The sequence below is a fragment of the Notothenia rossii genome, assembly GCF_949606895.1.
Source record: "Notothenia rossii genome assembly, chromosome: 9".
Taxonomy (NCBI): domain Eukaryota; kingdom Metazoa; phylum Chordata; class Actinopteri; order Perciformes; family Nototheniidae; genus Notothenia; species Notothenia rossii.
Window position 1 is genome coordinate 80,594,656 of NC_136907.1, and position 22,496 is coordinate 80,617,151.

A 22,496-nucleotide genomic window follows, 5' to 3' on the forward strand; every position below is an offset into this window, starting at 1 on the left:
AAGGAGCTTTACATAAAATCAGAAAATAAACAATTCAACAACAAAAACACCTAAACAGTATTCCTAATCCAAGTGCAAGTAAAGTGGGGGATCAGAGAGTTGTTGATCAGAGTTTGAAAGTTTGAGAGATTTTTGGCCGATCGGATGTGAGTCGGATTATGATTTATTCTATTTTTTTTAATTATTATTGGTTACAATTTTTGTGATTTATAATTTATCTTTTTATTGTTATTCGTATTTTTATATTATTGCTTATTTTATTATTATCATATTATTTTTTGTATTTTTTGTCATTTTGTAATTATAATGTGTTGTTCTAATTTTATATTAGTATTGTTTTATTTATTGTATTTTTTATTATATCTTTGTATTATCATTGTGATTTATATATATCTTTTTTAGAATTATTAGAATTATTTTGAATTATGAATATTATTTTTTAAATGTTATAATATTAATATCATTTTGTGAATTTTTGTATTTCTTGTATTTTTTGCTGTATTTTTATATTAGTATTATTTTATTTATTGTAGTTTTTAAATATTTTAGTATTATTATTATTGTTATTGTGATTTCTATTTGATCTTTTTATTATTATTTATATATTTTTATATTAATAGTATTTATTACTATTATTATATAATTCTTAGAATTGTTGTACTTATTGTCTAATTATAATTGTTTGCTGTATTCTTATATCAGTATTATCGTGGCGCAGTGGACTAGTGCGTTGGTGTTCAGATCAGGGGAGCAAAGGTTCAAACCCCACTGCAGTCAGCATGTCGTTGTGTCCCTGAGACACTTCACCCCAAATTGCTCCTGTGGGGATTGCCCACAGTCCTGAGTATGTAAGTTGCTTTGGATAAAAGACTTACATAAAACCTATTTTTTGAATAGGTTATATAATTTGTTTTATAATTTGTTTTATAACTTGTTTTATCATTATGTTATTATTGTTATTAATATGTTATCTTTTATTATAATTTATATTGTATTGTTATGTTTTGTATTTTTATTTTGTTATTGTATTATTATAATTTTAATTACTTTTGAATTATTATTATTATTATTTATTTTATTTAGTAATTTTTTTGTTTTATTATTTTTGTTTACTTTGTGTTGTATTTTTTAATGTTATTATTGTTATTATAAATGTTTTTTAATTATAATTTTGCATATATTTGTATCATTTAAAAAAAAAAATTATATTAAGGACGTCATCGTTACGGTACATCCACACGGCAGCGTCGCATTGAAGCTTGCCGGTGGGCGTGTCTGGAGCGCGACCAACAACCAATCACATGAATCTCCCGTCCCGGACACACAAGCACGTGGTTTGATTGGCTAGCGCTACTGGCATATGATTTGATTGGCTGGTGCTTCCGTCGACGCTTGAAAAGTTGAACTTTGCTCAACTATTATTATTTATTATTTAATTATTTAATGCTATTGTATTTCTTAAATTTATTTAGTATATTAGATTTTTTTTTTTTTATATATTTATAAACTAGCATATTTTTCATTATTATAAAGAGCAAACATCAAACAGTCTCTTTGTAACGTTATGAACAGCCACTGACAGCGCCTACATTACCCATAGTACCCCGCGCCGACGGACGGAACTGCGTCATCACGCTTGACCTTGTCTTCTTCTCTTGGTTTTTCCTACAGCTACAGACGCAGAGGACAGCAGCATGGCGAATCAAGACCCAGCAGTAAGTATTTTTATTTTAACAGTTTCAGCTTTATTTGTCTCACATTCCTGCCTTCAGGTGTGTCCAACTGCTCTGCTGCTTCACGCGCAGATTCACGACATTATAAGCGTTTAAAAAGCCACGTGAGGGTCTGATGTAAGCTAGCAGTCAACGCAATGTTATCTAAAACTTGTATTTTAAAATCTCCAGGTCAAATATGAAGACAGTTACTAAAGGTGAGGGACTTCTTACATCTAAATAATGTTGGGTTAAAATCCCACTTTACAGTCTCGGAGGAATACTTTAGTCAAACTAAAATGCCAGGGTCTGCTTAAAAATCATACAATGTAATATTTCATCGAGTTTAGTAGTACATAAAGCATTATAACATGCTTTTTTAACCGTGTTCATTATAAGTATAACCCCATCTTCAATTCGGCATATATTTGGTACACTAAGCTGCTTTTATTTCTTTAACAACATCCTTTATAAGGAGAGTTGCACCATAATCCATAAGCCTTCACATCCAGCAGTCGTACATGCAAACAAATACAAAAACGCAGATATTTGATCAAACTAACTCCTTTTTTTGGTTTATCTATAAGCCGAATTAAAGATAAGAGCGTATTCATTCAGTTTATATTGTCATTTATGTTTTAAATGAGTTGTAAATGAGCGTTTGTGCAAAAAAACAAAAAACACTCAAACTTTTGAATGGAGTTTGGTTGCTGCTACGCACGGTTGGATAAAGTCGTTTGGAGGCGTTAACCTTCACCTTAGTTATCCATCAGGATGAAGGTCACTGTGTGTCCTAATGTCTGTGTAATCCAGTCTGTTTAATTAAGGACTGTTTTAACTTCATACCAGTGTGTGTGATTTGTCAACATTTGAGCTGCTTTACTGAAACACACACTCGGACTATAACTACACTGTGGTGAAATACATCTCATTCTAATACTGGCTGCTTATTGTTATGCTACTTCCCAACACCTTTAACATCAATGTTGTAAACATAAAACTGTGCAATATAGATTCAAAGGTTCATCATAAACACAACCAGGTATAGTATGTAATGAATGACAAACTTAGGTCACAGGATCCTCAACAATGCAATTACAAGATATACAACTAATACAAAAATAACAACCACAATTAAAATAGTGCACGCTCAGGTGTTTAATAGTCTTATGGCCTGTGGGATTAAACGGTCTCTGAAGATTACCAGATGGCAGCAGACTGATATATACTTAAATACTAGGAAATGTAGTATTTACTAAGTATATTGCCCCTACATACATAGTTTAACCACACAGTAAAAAGGTAGGTTGCTCCTCTCCAGCTAACAGTCCACACTCTGTATTCAAATACTGTTTTAATGCAGTTGTCTTCTGTCTCTATCAGTGTCTTTGCTGTGTCTCTGTACATTTCCCCTCTGTGGGACGGGTAAAGGGATTCTGATTCTCTTGTGTTTTTTGTTTCCAGAACTTCATGCAGCAGCTGCGGCAGATCGCAGCCCGGATGTCGTCCGGACCGAAGGGTTTAGGGGTCGGACTGAAGCTGCTGATGGGCGCTGGAGCTCTGGCTTATGGAGTGAGGGAGGCCACGTTCACAGGTAGAGGAGCAGCAACAAACATACAGAAATAAAACTCAAAAGTAAAACGGCTGTTGAGGAACCAGATCAGTGTTAGTTTTGGCAGCTATTTTAGATTTAGTCTTAGTCTTTAGACGAAAATGGTTATTAGTTTTAGTCACATTTGATTCCTTTTGATCCTTCATAGTTTTAGGGTGCATTCACACCAGCCTTGTATAGTCTGGTTGAATCGAACCCTGGTGCGTTTAGCCGCTTGGTGTGGTTCATTTGGGTTGGTGTGAACGCAGTCTGAGACCTCTGAAGTGAACTAAACAACCGGACTCTGGTCCACTAAAACAGGCGGTCTCGGAGCGCTTGCTTGCGAACTCTGGAGCGGTTCATCTCTGGTGTGAACGCAGTCCGCACCAAAACATAGGAAGCGTAGTATTTACGAGTCACAAGAACGCGGATATCTTCAAAGATCTTTCGCGAAAGAGTCTTTCAAGACATCCGCGGTTGTTTAGTTAAAGAGTGAAGCAGAATGAACTGTTGTGTAAAGTCAAAATGCTCCGTCAGCTATAAAAGTAAGAACAGCTGTCGTCGGTGAAACGCCCTCCTGACTGCAGAACGTCTCTCATTATATGTTTTATAATGTTTTAACGGACGTTGTCTGATTATATAATCATATGCGCGGGCCGCTAGTGTCTGTTGATCTCCAGATTAACAGCAGCATGAGAATAACCTGCCGGTAGAAAATGCCGGGATTTGCGTTGTTACCCCCTTAATGTCTGACCAATGGTTGAACAGCATTTCCGAGCACATGACTTGTGTTTATAGTCCGTTTGAGTTTTGCCGTGTGAACGCAAACCGAACCTTCTGAAACATGAAGCAATGCAACAAACTGTGGTCTCGACCTTAGTCTAGTTTTAGTCTACGAAAACTCAAAACGTTTTAGTCGATGAAAAATCATTACATTTGAGTCCAGTTTCAGTGAAACATTTTTCTCTCTTTAAACTAATTCAGTTTGGAAAATACAGGTATCTGAAATTGGAATAAAGGTGACAGTATCAAGTGTTTAAATTCGTAAAGCAACATTTCACTCTCTTAATACTTAACTTGTGTAATTAGTGACGTGTGCAGATTCCCAGAATCCCAACTAATTCATCCAATGACAGGGATGCATTTTGACAGACAAGACGGACAATTGGGGGAAAAATACCCATCATTTTGAATGTCCGATAATCCACCATTAAAACCTTAAGGCCCTGACACACTTGCCAATTTTGGCCCTCGATAGATGTCTGGCCGCCGATCAGCGTCCTGTCGCCCTACTCAGATTGGTGTGTCCCGCCCCGTCGTGTCTTTTCGGCCGTGCCGACACCTTCCGCAGCCAATTCACCATGTTGAAAGAAAAATACAGAGACAAACAAATACATATCAATAAGGTAAGAGCTACTTTATTGATCCCAAATAGGGAAATGTTTGCGTTGCAGCAGCATAAAAAACAACAAAACAAGGCATTGCGCATACGTAGGAATGAAAGAGTAGAAATAAACTCTGGAAATTAAGCAGCTCAAAAAATAGAATTTAAAAAGTAGAAAATATACAATAAACCGTGAGGATAAAAAAGTGGAAGCTTATAAACTCTTACTTTTGTTTCCACTAAAGGTTGTTTAAGTCTGGGGGTGTTTCTCAATGTCGAGGATGCTTCCTTGGTAGAACATGTCTTCCGAGTCATGTCCTTCAGAGGCGAGGCAAGGATCCTTCTTCGCATTCGGAGAACGAAGAGTGGAACAGGCTAGCAAGTGTGCAGCAGTGTGTATTGTGTGAGGCCCGCCTTACATTTTTCGCCAAAGATTTTGTTTGTGGGGATTTTAAGACCGCGGAGTGCATCTGGTGCATCATCGAAATTTCCAGCAACGAAGGATTCAGTCCTCGGTAGAATTCCAAGGATCCTGGACATTGGAACAGTCCTTCGGCGGCACTCGATGACGTAGCATCCTTGAAATAGTGTCTCTGGAGCATCCTTCCTCGACATTGAGAAACACCCAGTCCTTCACCTGCACTGCTCGGCTGTTTAACAACTAAACAAGCCGAGCTACCTGGTTTCTCCACTAAAGGCAAACAAATGTTTTATTTGGTACTTTTTTTTATTTCTACTGCTTTTTTACTTATTCTGTTTTTATTATTTATAACGTGGGCCTACTCGGAATCAAACGGTTTTATTGCCAAGTAGGTTTTAGGGATGGGTACCGAGCCCCGGTATTAAAGGGGCCTCGGGGCTGAATTATTAAAGACCGTGGTACCGTTCAGCTCCGACGTTATCGTTCTTGTTATCGGTACTGGAGACATCTAAAATAAATGTTGTGTGTGTTATTGCTACACAAACATTATATTGCACTTTTAGTGTCGCCAACTCCGTTTCTAATATGCAATAAGACTACAAAATGCGTTTAGTATTTTCGACTTTCCAATCCAAACGAGAGATCGCACGCACGCACGCACGGACGGACGGACGGACGGACGCGCTCCGAGGTGTGGTTAACCTTTACCCGTCTCGATGTGGACCATGCAAAAGAACCGATAAGAGTACCGTTAAAGGACCGGATCGATAAGCGGTATCGGTAAAAGTAGTAGTACCTTTAAAACCTTAACGATACCTAACCCTAGTAGGTTTACACATACGAGGAATTCACCTTGGTGCAAACATAAACACAGTTAAAGAAGATACAAAAAAAACTAAGAAACAACCAAAAAGTACAATTTTAAAAACAGTTGAAGCGATTATACGTTAAGATATAGAAAATGATTGACATGAAATCTGGATAAACTAAAAAACTGCGTGAAGTATACTGTTCCAAAATAAATAAGATAAAAAGATGTGCAGTGAGTGGATGAGAGGTAGCTTGTGCACAAAAGTGACCTGCTCCAATCGAAATCAGTCGCATTGACCCGAAGACACATTTTGAGCTGTATACCCTGCTGGAAAGAGAAGAGTCCTAGCTTTCTAATGATATCAGGATTGTTGTTGTTCTCCAAATATTAAGCAAAAATATGTCACATTATATAATGACTGTTACAGAGTCACCATTTTGAGAAAAAGACCTTCAAAGTTTCCTCTTCTCTGGAATCCATCGATCTGATTGGTTATTAGCAAATGATCAGAGTACTACGGAGGGAAGATATTTTAGTTTGGATTACGTCTGGGGGAAGCTCGCGAATGTGTTTGTGTACACACTTTAAGAGTGTGTGTGTGTGTGTGTGTGTGTGTGTGTGTGTAAACCCTCACGAGAAACACCGGTTGTTGTTCTGCCTGCTGTGACGTCAAGTTACTCCGTTCTCCGCTTGTAATGATGCCGTCACAAGCTTCAAAGTTGTATTTATCATCTGAATTTGCCGAAACAAGTTTCATATTCTGAAAGCCAAGACTTTGTTTGATTTATTTAAAATCAAACAAAACACCCGAACCCCGAAAAACTATTTTTTTACGCAAATCCACGTTTATTTTGAAATGAGCCGTTCAGACTTCCGAGTGATTTCCATAGAGCGGGTCACAAATATTTGGAGGGTTGTGCAGAACAGGTAATACTTCAATGACTTCAATGACAAGACAGTGTTTCCATGGTGTGTGGAGTGTAATGCACACAGTCTGGTGGCTGACGCGTCGGGGAGAAACTGTGCAGGTGGTCTTATCACTTTGAATATGTAAGTCTACTCTTTGGAAGGAATCTGCACTCTTGTAATACCGTACGTTTCCCAGCTGCAGGACCAATAAAGTTATTCTGATTCTGCCCGTTTCACCACTGCATCCTTGTAGTTTATCGATGGTGATGAGTTTATCAATGCACCCCAAATTGTACAAGATTTGCTGTATTTAAAAACACGTGTGAGAAAATATGACATGTTAGATCTTTTTCTAAGTGTGTGTTTGCCTCAGTTGAAGGAGGGCAGAGAGCGATCATCTTCAACCGGGTCGGGGGGATGCAGATGGACACGGTCCTCGCTGAAGGACTGCACTTCAGGTAGGAGGGTCCTCCACTAAACCACACCTGCTGCTTCACCTTTTATCATATTCATTAATAATGACAAGGGAAGAGTTCACCTACTGACCACAACAAGAAAGAAAGAAATACCAGTCAGGCATCAAATCACACGGTCCTGTGCTATTGGTATTTGGACAAACTATTTAGTTAAATTCTTTAGTTTATTAACTGGCGTTTCGTGAGGCGTTGTCATTGTTGTGTGGAAAGCAATCAGCTGTTTGCTTTCCACCCAACAATGACAACCGCCTCACGAGACCCCAGTGGTTACCATGGCGGGGCCAGTGATAATAGATTTGAATGTCCACCCCTGTATACACATGTTGTAAACAATAACAAACAACCTAGCTGGCAGGACACCTGATTCTGCTCTTCATCTGATATCATGCCCGTGTTTCCTGCAGGATCCCGTGGATCCAGTACCCCGTCATCTACGACATCAGAGCCCGCCCCCGGAAGATCTCCTCCCTCACAGGAAGCAAAGGTCAGACCCTAACCCTCTGAAAATCATCCACACAATGCACACGACTACCACCTGGAGAGCAACCGCCTCAGTTATGATTTAGATATACACTGTCGTGTCAAATGGTCATCAGATAATCATTTAAAACACATAGTCTTATACTCTGATGGTCTTGCATGTGTTGAACAGAGACATCAGTTAAGGGTTTACATCCCTAAGGAAGCGTTAAAGGTTAAGGACAAGGAGGTTTAGTGGTTTGATGATGGGATGTAGGAACAGCTGTTTCCTCATGAATATGATCATTACTATTTAGAGTCATTGCGTGCCTATTGATTTGAACACGATCCGTGTATCCATCATTTCCTGGTCTTCTCTAAAGAAGAGGGAAAACGTTGTCATGTTGCCGTTGGTCACCATGGAAACATTCATTAGCTAACAATGACATTATTGTTCTATTAATATAAAGGGAGGTCAGGTACTCTTTAAAACAGCTGCTAGTTATGGGTACTTTTTACTGAAGTACATTTCAAAGCCTCTTTACTTTGACTTGAGTAAAGAAGTTTAGTCAGTACTTCTACTTTCACCAGAGTATTTTTAAACACAAGTATCTGTACTTCTACTTGAGTAAAGGATGTGTGTACTTCTACCTGAGTAAAGGAGTGTTTCTTCATTTGAGTTGTATTTCCCTCGTTGTAATGAGCCTCCTCTCCTCCTCTCAGATCTGCAGATGGTGAACATCTCTCTGCGCGTGCTCTCGCGGCCGCTGGCCTCCAACCTGCCTATCCTCTACCAGCAGCTCGGGCAGGACTACGATGAGAGAGTTCTGCCCTCCATCGTCAACGAGGTGCTGAAGAGCGTCGTGGCAAAGTTCAACGCCTCGCAGCTCATCACTCAGAGAGCACAGGTAGCACACACACACACACACACACACACACACACACACACACACACACACACACACACACACACACACACACCAGAGTATAATATTATATGTTTTAGGGATGCACCGAATATTTGGCCGAAAATGGTTAAAAAGGCCGTTTCGGCTTTCGGACGAAAAAATATCACCGAAAGTCAGAGAACAGGGTTACGTTGGTAAGCTAACGTGTTGTTGTGATGACGTAATCAAAACGCGGCGACAAGCACGGCGCGCGACCATGCTCGCGGCTGGCTCACAGCCAACATGTCTGCCGCTTGGAGATATTTAAAGATATCAGAGAAAGAGGCGCGGATTGCGATTTGTAAAACGCCTTCAGCTGACATTTCTCGAGGGGGTGTAACTGCAAAGACTTTCACCACTTCGGGATTACTCCACCACTTGAAATCAAAACACCCGGACAAATATGCGGAGTAAGATCAAATCACAAGCACTGACAGCGAGAGACTGTTCAGCGCTGCCTCTCATGTGCTTGATGAGAAGAGGAACAGACTTATGGCTGAGAAAGCAGAGAAGCTACTGTTCATTAAAAAGAACCTCCCACTTTTCCTTCATAAGTAGACAAGGCTGGCTTATCATAAGCTTATCTAGTTCTACATGTCTACTCTCTACCCACTTTCCTGAACCATTTTCATTGTGAGTTATAATTCACCATCTCAGGTTATCATTAGGGGGAAATGACAGCAGCACAGTGTTCAATATATTGTACTTTCGGTATCTAAATGATACAATGTTGTTTACATTGCTCATGAGGACAGACAGCCTTATTTGCAGATTCTTGAAATTGAATTGTAATTTCATTTGTAAAAAGTTACATTCATGTGGATTTATCCACTTTGCACATTTGTATGCATGCACTTATAGGTGCATTTGTTGTTGTTGAAGGCCTGGCTGTTACAGTCTGTATTCACACTAGTTTGTTGTAGGCCTACTGGCCTAGATGGTTATTTTAAAGCACCTTGGCTTTGTTCTGAATGCACTTTGTTCTAGTTATCCTACAGAGAAAAGAAAATGCACTTGACTTGGAATGAATGTACTGTATGCATTCAAAAGTGCTGAATAAATGTTTTATGGACCCATAATAGTGATTATTATTTAAGTTAAGTTTTGCCATAATCATGTCTTTTTCCATAATCAGGCAGCTGAACAACATTGGTAAAAAATGTATACATTATATATATATATATAATATTAATCATTTTCGCCTTTCGGCATTCGGTTTTCGGCCAACTGTTTCCTATTCGGTGCACCCCTAGTTTTATATGATAATTTGACACGAAAAGAAATCCTCTTGCTATAATTAAGGAGGAATTGCCTCCTCGACCCTCTATAACGGCCCGTCCACACAGCAGCTTTAAAAAATCTTCCAACGCTTCTCTGCCCATTGACTTTGAATGGGGTGACGTCACTTTGCCTCGCTTTTCGCCGAACTGCATTGTGGGGGAGCGAAGATTTCCAGGATTTTCAGGATTCAAAAGTTGAGCAATGTTCAACTTTTGAAGCTGAGGTGGAAGCGTCAGCCAATCAAATCCCGTTTATGCAAATCTGACAGAACAAGCACTAGCCAATCAAACCGCGTGCAAGCTGGGAGAGCCAGACCGCAGTTCATTTCCTCATATTCCAAACGAGACATTACGGTAGCAAATCACCCGGTTCTTTACGACCAGAACTATTTACCGGGATACAAACCGGAGGAACCAGGCATGGAGGGAGGTGGCAGAGACAGTGGGTGAAACTGGTAGGTTTTCGCCTGTTTGGAGAGTTTATATATATATATATATATTTATATATATATATATATATATATATATATTGATTGATTGCATAAAATCCCCGCGTTTTTTTGCTTTGTATGTCCAAGATTTTCAAGATTTTTTCAAAGCTGCTGTGTGGACGTACAGTAACTCATCCGAAACCCTCTCGTTTCCTTCCTCCTCCTCCTCCTCCTCCTCCAGGTTTCGCTGCTGATCCGCAGAGATCTGTTCGAGCGAGCTAAAGACTTCAACATCATCCTGGACGACGTGGCCATCACGGAGCTGAGCTTCAGCCGAGAATACACCGCCGCCGTGGAGGCAAAGCAAGTCGGTGAGTAACATCCGGACGCCAGGAGAAAGAGGCCACGCCTCCTCCTCCTCCTCCTCCTCCTCCTCCTCCTGCTCCTCCTCCTCCAGCCACACAGTGTCATGTTTTATATATTTATTTACTGAAATGTTCTTGTTTCCTCTTGTTTCTGATCACTGGGCGTTTCATCAGACAGTTCTGCTTGTTTTTAACATTTGAGTCATTAGGATTAATTAACAGGATTTTACAAATGTGTTTAAAACTAATTTGCAAATTTCAAATGCTGCAGTTTTTTTAAACGAATATATTGTTTTATTTATTTATGAACTGAAGTGTTTCTGACTGTTCCCTTGCAGCTCAGCAGGAGGCGCAGAGAGCTCAGTTTTACGTTGAGAAAGCGTTACAGGATCAGAGACATAAAATCATCCAAGCTGAAGGAGAGGCTGAGGCCGCCAAGATGGTGAGTTCAAGGACTCTTTAAAGTAGAGACACTACGTACTGAGATACACCTGAACATCAGCAGGAGAGGACTCTTTAAAGTAGAGACACTACATACTGATATACACCTGAACATCAGCAGGAGAGGACTCTTTAAAGTAGAGACACTAGATACTGATATACACCTGAACATCAGCAGGAGAGGACTCTTTAAAGTAGAGACACTACATACTGATATACACCTGAACATCAGCAGGAGAGGACTCTTTAAAGTAGAGACACTACATACTGATATACACCTGAACATCAGCAGGAGAGGACTCTTTAAAGTAGAGACACTACATACTGATATACACCTGAACATCAGCAGGAGAGGACTCTTTAAAGTAGAGACACTACATACTGATATACACCTGAACATCAGCAGGAGAGGACTCTTTAAAGTAGAGACACTACATACTGATACACACCTGAACATCAGCAGGAGAGGACTCTTTAAAGTAGACACTACATACTGATATACACCTGAACATCAGCAGGAGAGGACTCTTTAAAGTAGAGACACTACACACTGATATACACCTGAACATCAGCAGGAGAGGACTCTTTAAAGTAGAGACACCACATACTGATATACACCTGAACATCAGCAGGAGAGGACTCTTTAAAGTAGAGACACTACATACTGATATACACCTGAACATCAGCAGGAGAGAACTCTTTAAAGTAGAGTCACTCCATACTGATATACACCTGAACATCAGCAGGAGAGGACTCTTTAAAGTAGAGACACTACATACTGATATACACCTGAACATCAGCAGGAGAGGACTCTTTAAAGTAGAGACACCACATACTGATATACACCTGAACATCAGCAGGAGAGGACTCTTTAAAGTAGAGACACTACATACTGATATACACCTGAACATCAGCAGGAGAGAACTCTTTAAAGTAGAGTCACTCCATACTGATATACACCTGAACATCAGCAGGAGAGGACTCTTTAAAGTAGAGACACCACATACTGATATACACCTGAACATCAGCAGGAGAGGACTCTTTAAAGTAGAGACACCACATACTGATATACATCTGAACATCAGCAGGAGAGGACTCTTTAAAGTAGAGACACTACATACTGATATACACCTGAACATCAGCAGGAGAGGACTCTTTAAAGTAGAGACTCAGAGATGATTTCCTGTCCTGACGTGCACTCTGTAAAAAGTTTCTCGCCACAACCCAAACACAAATATGCAGCAAGTTATTTTTACCTGCGTGAGAATATTAAATATGAAACAGACACGCCTGCCGCTCTGATCCTCCCTGGGTGTAACACTTACACTCCTGAGGAAACACTAACCATTTACATGTGTGTTTTCTGTGTGTGTTTTTTTTGTGTGTGTCAGTTGGGAGAGGCCTTGACGAAGAACCCCGGCTACCTGAAGCTGAGGAAGATCCGGGCGGCGCAGAGCATCGCCAAGACGGTGAGAAACACTAAGTTTTTTTATTTTATTCTGCAGCTAAAATACAACTGACAAAAAACGAATCAAAAAACGTTAATAATGGACAATTTATTTGCTCCAAAAGTAAGAAAACAGTCAAAATGAAGATTTGGATGCATTTGAATCTTTAAGGTTGAATATTGTCTGAAAAAACATTGTTTTCTGATGAGTGGCTCTCTTTTTAACTTATGCACATATGTAATTTAAATGCTAACTTCATCAGGATTATTTAAAATTAGTTTCTGCATCACTATAATTTCTTGAAAAATAAATAAATGGATAATTGTTCTCCTTTCTTTAAATATTCCTCTGAGCAGTTAATCCACATCGTTTCAAATAATAAAAACATGTTTTATTTAGAATTGGCCTCACAGTCTCCCCTCAAAAGCCTCACTGCAGTAGCTCAGTGTCACCACCAGGGGGCGCCACATGAACATGACATCTCCTTCTGACACCTGAAGACAACAGTTGACCATTATTATACAATTCAATTAAAATCACATCATCCTTTGAGAGGTTAACGGTAGATAATTTTAAAGGATAAAACATGTTTTGATTTATTCATTAGCTTCACAGTTTCCCCTCAAAGCCTCAGTTTGGCTCAGCGTGCTGTAGCTCAGTGTCGCCACCAGGGGGCGCCACATGAACATGAAATGTCCTGAACTTAACAGTTTAACTCAATTTAAATCGACATAAACATGTTTTTCTTAAATTACAGTGGCAGGAAAGCAGAAACATTTGGGATAAACCGAGTATTTTTATAAAGATCTTTTTACATTATTATGTTTAAGAATACTCCATTAGCATGAGAACTATTATATCGTTTGTCTTTACAGTAGCATATACTTAATGTGGATTTAATAAATAATGAGTGTCTAGCTGCAGAGAGAGAGAGAGAGAGAGAGGGAGGAGAGATAAAATAATAAATTGCACTTATTGTAAGTCGCTTTGGATAAAAGCTTCAGCTAAATGCAATGTAATGTAATGAGAGAGAAAGAAGAGGAGGAGAGAGAGAATACATTAAGTGTCTGATTTATAGTTTTTGAAAGAACAAGAAATGCATCAGCTGATTCGTCACTTAGCAGCGTCACTCAAATGTGGATTTGATACATGATAATGATTGTGTAGCTGCAGCAGAGAGAGAGAGAGAGAGAGAGAGAGTGTGTGTCTGTCTGTCTGCAGCAGAGTGTGTCACAGTCACGTCATCATGTCTCTGAATCAGCTCAGTGTTGGAGCTCGGACAAAGTTCCCATTGTGCTTCAGCCTCACAACCAGGAACTCCACCTGTGTGTTCTCTGCTCACTCCCTGTGTGTGTGTTTCTGAATATGTGTGTGTGTGTCCCGCAGATGGCGACGTCTCAGAACAGAGTTTACCTGAACGCCGACAGCCTGGTGCTGAACCTGCAGGACAAAGACAACTTCAAGTGAGTCCTGAGAATATTAATACACACATTAATACACAGCGGTGATGGGATGTCGTATTTCTGAGTTGGAGCCTGAAGGCAGCATCTCCTCTCCACAAGAAGCCAATGGGATTCCTCCGTTTGGATTTTAAAATGATTGCAGACAATATGCTAACAGTTTCCCCCTGCTTCCAGTCTTTGTGCTAAGCTACGCTAACCTGGAAGCAGAGGTGGAAAGTAACTGAGTACAATTACTCGAGTATTAATGTGAGGTACTTTTACTTGAGTATTTTTGGGATATTTGTACTCATAAATCTCTCCAAATCAAAGCAGATATTTTTCTGGATTCATCTGACAGCTTTAGTCACCTTACAAATTAATAAAATAAATAATAAAATATGATATAATAAATTGAACAGTTTTCAGTAATTTTCAAATTTATTTTGAACTATTTTCTGCAAAAGGTACTTTTAACAATAATACTTTTAACTGTATTTTGCGTATTATACTTTTATTTAAAGGTGGGGTAGGTAAGTTTCAGAAACTGGCTCGAGATACACTTTTTGTTATATTCCATGGAATGCTCTTAACATCCCGATAGCAATGAATATCTGAAGTGCTTTGACAATAAATCCATAAAAGATGTCATCTGTGGAAGCCGTGATACAAACGGATTGGATTGCCGCCCTGTCTGTCAGCCTTCCATCTCGTGCACGCACAAATGTATCTCGTGCCCTCATTGGGCGTGCCGTCATTGGGCGTGCATTGCAGCAGTACTTCAATGACTCGCCAGCAACAGGCGGCCACTTTCACCATGGCAGAGTTAGGTTCAACATCGTCTACTGGTGTAAAATGTATGGAGCAAATTAAGAACAAAAAGAAAGTGGAAACTAGGAGAAGTCAAACCAGAGTCAATATCGGAGTTGCTTTGGCTGTGTAGTATTGCTAACCTAGATGTGTTTAGCTTTGCCTGATATGTAACGTTACTGCAGCCTGCTCTGGCGGAGGAGGTGCTCTGTAAGGAAGTCTGAAGGAAGGGGCGGATTCTTTTTGGCTGTGTACTTTCAAATTTACTGCACTCGAGCCGGTTTCTGAAACTTACCTACCCCACATTTAAATATTAAAATACTTTTGAAAGTACTTTTAAATTGTAATATTAGTATTTTTACTTCGGCAAAACATCTAAATATTTCCTTTACTACCACTAAAACATATTTGAATTAATTCCAGCTTGTGAAATGTAAGGATTTTTCTGCATTGGGTACTTTTACAGGGAATAATAACGCTGCATTCGGCTCGTTATACTTACTAAAGTACTTTTACTGTAACTCCAGTAAAGGACCTGAATACTCTCCGCCTGAATGACGTACCTTTTTAATTTGAGAGATGCTGCTTTGGTATTGTTTCCAGGGTTTTGTCTAACAACTTGCAGATTTCCCCCTAAAACGTTAAAGTGATGCCAGAAAACAATATTTCTGTTCCTCAAACGGTGTGATTCCTCCAGAGATCTGAGTATCAAACAGAGCGTCAGACGGCAGAGACAGATTTGTTTTTACCTCTCGTTGTTTACGTCCGCGGAGACATCTTGTATACGGGCGACATGTTCTAGAGAGAATAGAGCGGTGCAGTGACCAGTCCTAAAACCAGGAAGTGAGTCAGCATTTCTCCACTTCCTGTTCCCTGGTCTCAGAGCCCATGGGATCTCTCCATAGGGTTTAGGAGAATATCTGGAATAAGGTCTGTGGTTTAGGGGTTTCACAACTACCAATATTTACTAGTCGACACGTTTTTCAAAATAGCAGTCGACTAGTCGTTACGTCATAATAGAGACACACAAAGAGAGGTTTACAACTGTATTTTCTATTGGAACTCATACAGTAACATTAAACACTGCATTTTAATTTGTGTTACATGGCTGAGTAAATAACAAACACTGGACTCACCAAAATCGACAGCAAAAAACTCTTGTTTACATAAATGCCACGTAAATCCAGTGCGCAACACTTTATTCGCTGTCCTCTATGATAACGTCCACCTTTCCATATTTTTGGTTTGAACACCAACGCATCGACATGTGAGGGAAGGAGGCTTGACCGCTTTCGGGTGACAGTGTTGCCTCCCAGGGAAAAAACCCTCTCACTCGGGGTGCTTGTGGCTGGAATAGCCAGGTAGCTCCTCGAAAGCGGGGGAAGCGGTGCACGTTTTCTGCCCACCACTCCAGTGGATTATCCATTGTGGGGATATGCGGTGTCCGCTGGCAGTAATCCCGTAGCTCATCATCCGCATCACTGTTGACCCGTGTTTTCTTGCTGTTGGTTTGCCTCTGTTCAGTGCTGACGCCGGTCCGTTGCTCACTGGTGCTAGCATTACTGCTAGTGCTAGCTGTCGGCAGCGGGTGCTTCATCTTCAGATGGTTGCGCATAGCAGATGTATTTGTATTGTACTTCAGTACAGCTGTAAACAACTGACACTTCACTGTGGAGTTGGTTACATCTTCGTTGAAGTTCTGCCATACATAAGAATGTCGGACGTGTTTTGGAGCATTTTGCAGCACCTCGTTTACCTCCATTTTTTTCCACGACTAGTTGACTAGGGCCTACAGCGCCGACTAGTGGTAAAGGTAGTCGACTAGTTGACTAGGGCCTACAGCGCCGACTAGTGGTAAAGGTAGTCGACTAGTCGATTAGTCGGTGAAACCCCTACTGTGGTTGAGACACATTGAAGACACGGATCACGTTTTGTTCTACATTAAATCATCAGCAGTGACCCCACTGGTGATTTCTGAAGAGTGGACGTGTCTGAAAAACGATGGTTGTTACCAAGTGGCTGAATAGGACTACAGAAGTCGCGGAGGACGTTGTACGTCATTACGCCGAACACGTGAACAAAAGCCTTTCGCCTGCCGTCTGTCTGCAGACTTGTCAAAGCATTAATTCATGTTTTTGACTAACCGGTATCAGTATTTAGTTATTCCGGCATCATTTTGAAACGTGTATTACAATTAAATCACGGTAAAATATGTTCATTTTGTTGTAGTCAGCAATCTGCCCGCACCACACTCGCCTGGTTGGTGACCACTGCTTTATAGCATAACGTTAGCATTTAGCTTCTGGCCATTCGATTTAGAACATTATAAAAGTAGGGTAGACGTGTGGAGATTATCCGGCTGAACAAAACGTGCATTTATCAAACAGGTTCGTTTTCCACAGACCTTATTTCTTACAATATTCCTAAATCCTCTGGAGAAATCCCGTTGCTTTCTGTCGAGGGAGCCAGCAGCTTCCTTCAGGGTCGAACTACAGAAACACGTCATCACTGCACCGCTCTATTGATATGTCTTATAAACAAGATCAGCGCCACAGGACTCGGACTACATCTTTCTACAAACACGCCCTGAAGATATATTTAAAGTTTTGTAACTTGTATTCTCTCTGTGTTTCTTTCAGTTCATTGATGGGGAATTAAAGAGGATTTCCCATCATGCCTTGTGGTCCGCATCTCCAGGAAGGAATCGTCACGTCGTCGGATCTACTCTGTGAATCTGTGAAGTTTACGCGTCACTAAAACTGACTATTTGGAAAGGGTCCTCTGGTGTTGGCTTCACACTTCAGCTTCATGTTTTACAATCGTCTGTCGATCTCATCCAGAATGAGGAAAATGTTCTTTATGTGATCAAATAAATCTGTGCTCTTTCTTCATATATATTATTTATGTAGATTTGGACACAGCGTTAAAAGAAGTGAAAATAACACATTTTGTATTTCCTGATCTGACTTCATCATTTAGAAAGCTTGAAATGCAAACGAACCGGTTTCAGAAGTAAAATATGTAAACATGTTGTTTTACCAACATCAGAGGAGTCTTTTCTGCAAAATCACATGAAGATAATATTGTGGTTCATCAAATAAAGTTGTGACGATAAACGGTGAGATAGCAGCTGAAATATTACTCTTTTATTCTTATTATGTTTGTCTTCATTTCCTCTTCTTCTGATTAATCTGCTGATTTATTGTTTAGTTTCGGTCTTGTTAATTTTATAAAAGTTCAAGAGCTCATGACGATGACTTGTCTTTTTGTTTCTTTCAAAACTCGCAGCAAATGAGAGATTAGGAGAAAAACTTCTAACAATTATTAAACGGCAGGGTCTCAGTCAGTGGGGGCTTGGACTGGGAGCCGTAGGGTCGCTGGTCCAAGTCCCTGACAGGACCTAAATATGGAGTGTGGACTGCTACTTGGAGAGGTCCCAGTTCACCTCCTGCACTGCCGTGGTGCCCTTGAGCAAGGCACCGGACACCCCCCTTCCCCACTCACTCCCATTGCTCCCTGGGCGCTGTACACTAGCTGCCCACTACTCCTCGTGCTAGACTCCTGGTGCTAGGCTCTTGGTGCTACACTCCTGGTTCTAGACTCCTGGTTCTATACTCCTGGTTCTAGACTCCTGGTGCTAGGCTCCTGGTACTAGACTCCTGGTTCTATACTCCTGGTTCTATACTCCTGATCCTAGACTCCTACTACTAGACTCCTGTTGCTAGGCTCCTCGTGCTAGCCTCCTGGTACTAGACTCCTGGTTCTAGACTCCCACTACTACACTCCTGGTTCTAGACTCCTGGTTCTATACTCCTGGTTCTATACTCCTGGTTCTAGACTCCTGGTTCTAGACTCCTGGTGCTAGACTCCTGGTTCTATACTCCTGGTTCTATACTCCTGATCCTAGACTCCTACTACTAGACTCCTGTTGCTAGGCTCCTCGTGCTAGCCTCCTGGTACTAGACTCCTGGTTCTAGACTCCCACTACTAGACTCCTGGTTCTAGACTCCTACTACTAGACTCCTGGTACTAGACTCCTGGTTCTAGACTCCTACTACTAGACTCCTGGTACTAGACTCCTGGTTCTAGACTCCTACTACTAGACTCCTGGTGCTAGGCTCATGGTACTAGGCTCCTCGTGCTAGACTCCTGGTTCTATACTCCTGGTTCTATACTCCTGATCCTAGACTCCTACTACTAGACTCCTGGTACTAGACTCCTGGTTATAGGCTCCTGGTGCTAGACTCCTGGTACTAGACTCCTGGTTATAGGCTCCTGGTGCTAGACTCCTGGTACTAGACTCATAGTTCTAGGCTCCTGGTTCTAAACTCCTGGTACTAGACTCCTGGTTCGAGACTCATAGTTTTAGACTCCTGGTACTAGACTCCTGGTTCGAGACTCATAGTTCTAGACTCCTGGTACTAGACCCATAGTTCTAGACTCCTGGTACTAGACTCCTGGTTCGAGACTCATAGTTCTAGACTCCTGGTACTAGACCCATAGTTCTAGACTCCTGGTACTAGACCCATAGTTCTAGACTCCTGGTACTAGACTCCTGGTTCGAGACTCATAGTTCTAGACTCCTGGTACTAGGATGGGTTAAAAGCAGGGAACACTGCACTGTGGCTCAATCGCGAGTAAAACTGCTGTAGAGCAACTATTTCAAGTATACTACGTCATCGAGTGGCGCCGAAGGACTGTTTAAATGCCCAGCATTCTGCGCCACTCTATGACGTAGTATACTTGAAATAGTTGCTCTGCAGCATGTGATACCCTGTATCAAGATTGATGCAAAACAAGTTAAATCTGACCCTTTTTTAGAGGTTTAGCAAAAAAAACTCCACCTCTGAGGTGATTTGGGTGGAAATGGCGGTTTTACCATTTCTCTGGAACCCATTGGTCGATTTTGGTGATTGACATCTCTTTCTGACCGTTAGAGCCAATAGAATCGAAGGGGAATCTCCCCCCACACACATATGGTAAAACAAAAAGGTGGGGGCTTCGCGCACACAGTTTTGCCCCAGAGTGAAGCTAACCCTAGGTCTGACATCTCAAAACGGAAAAGCAGATTTATTGCTCATGGATTATCAGAAATCATTCAAAGTGACACAGACACATTGTATTAACCTACGGATTAACTTCAGCAGCGTTTTTATCGTTTTAATGCCATTGAAGACCACTTTTGACCAGACTACGACACAGGTGAGCCATCTTAGCGTTTCTAGCTACCTAGCTCCATATGTTTTGATGTGTGTTCTTGTTATTATCTCTGAGAGTTCGTATCATTGAGTGATAATGAGGGTACCCCTCGATTCTGTGTCACCTCACGATGTGAAACGATGGGTTGGATGTGCAGCAAAGATACACAATAAGGTTTTGTGAGTGGATTTTGGTGCAGTCATCTGTTAGCATTTTTCGCTCGTTGCTAATTCAGAGGCTCAGCGTTAGCATTGTGGGGGTTTTTTGGATAAAAAATTAAAATGATCAATTAGATGAGTTTCTTTCCGTTACATGGATATAAAACATTCATAGTTTATTAAATGAACATGCCCTCAGACACTGTTTCCTGCAAGATGTTGCAGGAGGCCCCCAGTACCGGGGTCTCTCGGTCTTAACAGAGGGTTTCAACTCTCCTATCTATATAAACAATTTTATTTTTTTTATTGTACATTTATTTCAAATTGGAGCAAAAGGGACGACGATGACGCAAATTGTTTAGCTTTTCAGAAATATATATACATTTTCAAAAATATATTTATTTCGACAATTTTTCAAATAAAAGCGTTTAACTGTTTTTACAATATTATTTCTTCGAAAAATGTTAAAGTTCAAATTATGGAATTTCTTTGTATTTTTCCAAAATACATATAAGTTTTTTTAGAATTGTATATATCTTTTAAAATATACTTCTATCGAACATTTACATCCCCAAAATAAATTCTGATTTTTTTTTTACTTTTTTTGAAATTATTTTTAAATGTTCCAACAACTATTTTTAATTTTCAACTTTTTCAGAAATATTTTGTATTTTTTAAATTGAATTGATTGATTTAAAACAAGGGACAGTGTACATTAATCAACATATTAAAAACATGTAAATATACTCGAATGAGCCGAAAGGCTAGTTTTCACCGATAGTCCCTTTGCCAGATGGTGATAGGCATCCTACAAGCAAGAATAGTACTACATTGTTATACAAAAAAAAAGTACATATTTACAATAGACGACATCACTGAATACAGGTAAGGAGCAAGTCATGATAATAAATAAAACATTCACAATACGCACTCAGCATCAGTGCTGACGCTGTTCGTTATCAATGAGCCACTTTTGAACACTGCTTGAATGAGTAGTAGATGAGGACTCTCTTATTGATGGTGGTATTGAATTCCATTGATGGGATGCGTTGAATGAAAAGAGCCTGACAAAATGGGATGGTGCAGTCTCCCCTAGCCGCACTTCTAGTGTTAATAAATGTTATATTTATTTCTTTGTGAGTTTTTCTAGAATAACCCTTTTCAATTTTTCTTACCTTTTTCAGTTTTCTTTTTTTTATACTATTTCTTTCGATAATATTTTCATTAAAAAAAAATGTTTTTCTTTTTCAAAAGTTTTATAATTTAGCAAATTATGGAATTTTGTGTTCTTTTTCAAAAATATCTAACCTTTTTCAGAAATGTATATATTTGATTTGATACATTTAATTTGACAATTTAAAAAAGAAAAAATCCATAACTTCTTTTTTTTCATTTCCATCTGGGATAATGTGAGTATTCCCTCAACTGTAAACAAAACACTCGTTATGTCTACACATTTTAACGCAGGTTTGTTAAACGCTACACCTTTTAAAGTGCAATAACGCCATGTGTTTTTATAACTCCCACAGAGCACGGTGCGTTCAGGAACGTCGTCAGCTGTGTGGGAACTCGTGTTTTTGCAACACTTCAGTAAGCGTCTCATTAGTTAAGCCTCACACTCAACATTGACTCATGATCGTTAATAACCACGCGCTGAACACACTCTTATCTTTGTTCCTGCTGCAAAAGACTTGTTTGACTTTCGAGATTGGAAAAAAACGGACTCACAAAATTATAAAAAATCTGTACATATGGAAGTTTTAATTCCCGTTATGTCTTGAATTACTTTACGTGTCGTGAAAAATAAGCAAGTCCTTCCAAGTCCCTCTCCTGTTGTGTGTTCTATTGGGTTTAGTGCATGTAAATGGTCTGCAGAGGCTGAAATCCCTCCAGAGGGAGTTTGTGGAAATGTAAAATATTTTAGAAAAATTCCCTAAAATCTGAAAGTATAGTTAGAAGAAAATTGAAAAATCGGAGTGGAGTTATTAATTTTTTTATTTTTAAATGTGTAGTTTTAGTGAATAAATAATAATACAAATGAAGAAATTGACTTCTTAATTTAACCTTTTAACCCCTTTCTGACACGAAGCTAACCCCGATGTCAGATTTACATCCAGTTTCCACTTTGTTCCTCACCTTCTTTAATTACCTCCCCTTCTTCTTCTGCAATGTTTTCATGGTGTTCCACCTCCTGCTTATCCCCATGAACAAACTC

At 39.8% G+C, this 22,496-nt stretch overlaps 1 protein-coding gene across 1 annotated transcript; it reads left to right on the plus strand.

Annotated features, from left to right (window-relative positions):
- The first annotated feature begins 1,557 nt into the window (after positions 1–1,557).
- On the plus strand, positions 1,558–18,172 carry phb2a (prohibitin 2a). Its single transcript, XM_079649015.1, has 10 exons — positions 1,558–1,715; positions 3,177–3,306; positions 7,202–7,286; positions 7,709–7,788; positions 8,487–8,671; positions 10,663–10,792; positions 11,125–11,228; positions 12,619–12,696; positions 14,062–14,138; positions 17,564–18,172. Exons 1-10 carry the CDS (start codon positions 1,695–1,697, stop codon positions 17,580–17,582), a joined length of 909 nt encoding a protein of 302 aa, XP_079505141.1. The 5' UTR covers positions 1,558–1,694; the 3' UTR covers positions 17,583–18,172.
- The last annotated feature ends 4,324 nt before the right edge of the window (positions 18,173–22,496 follow it).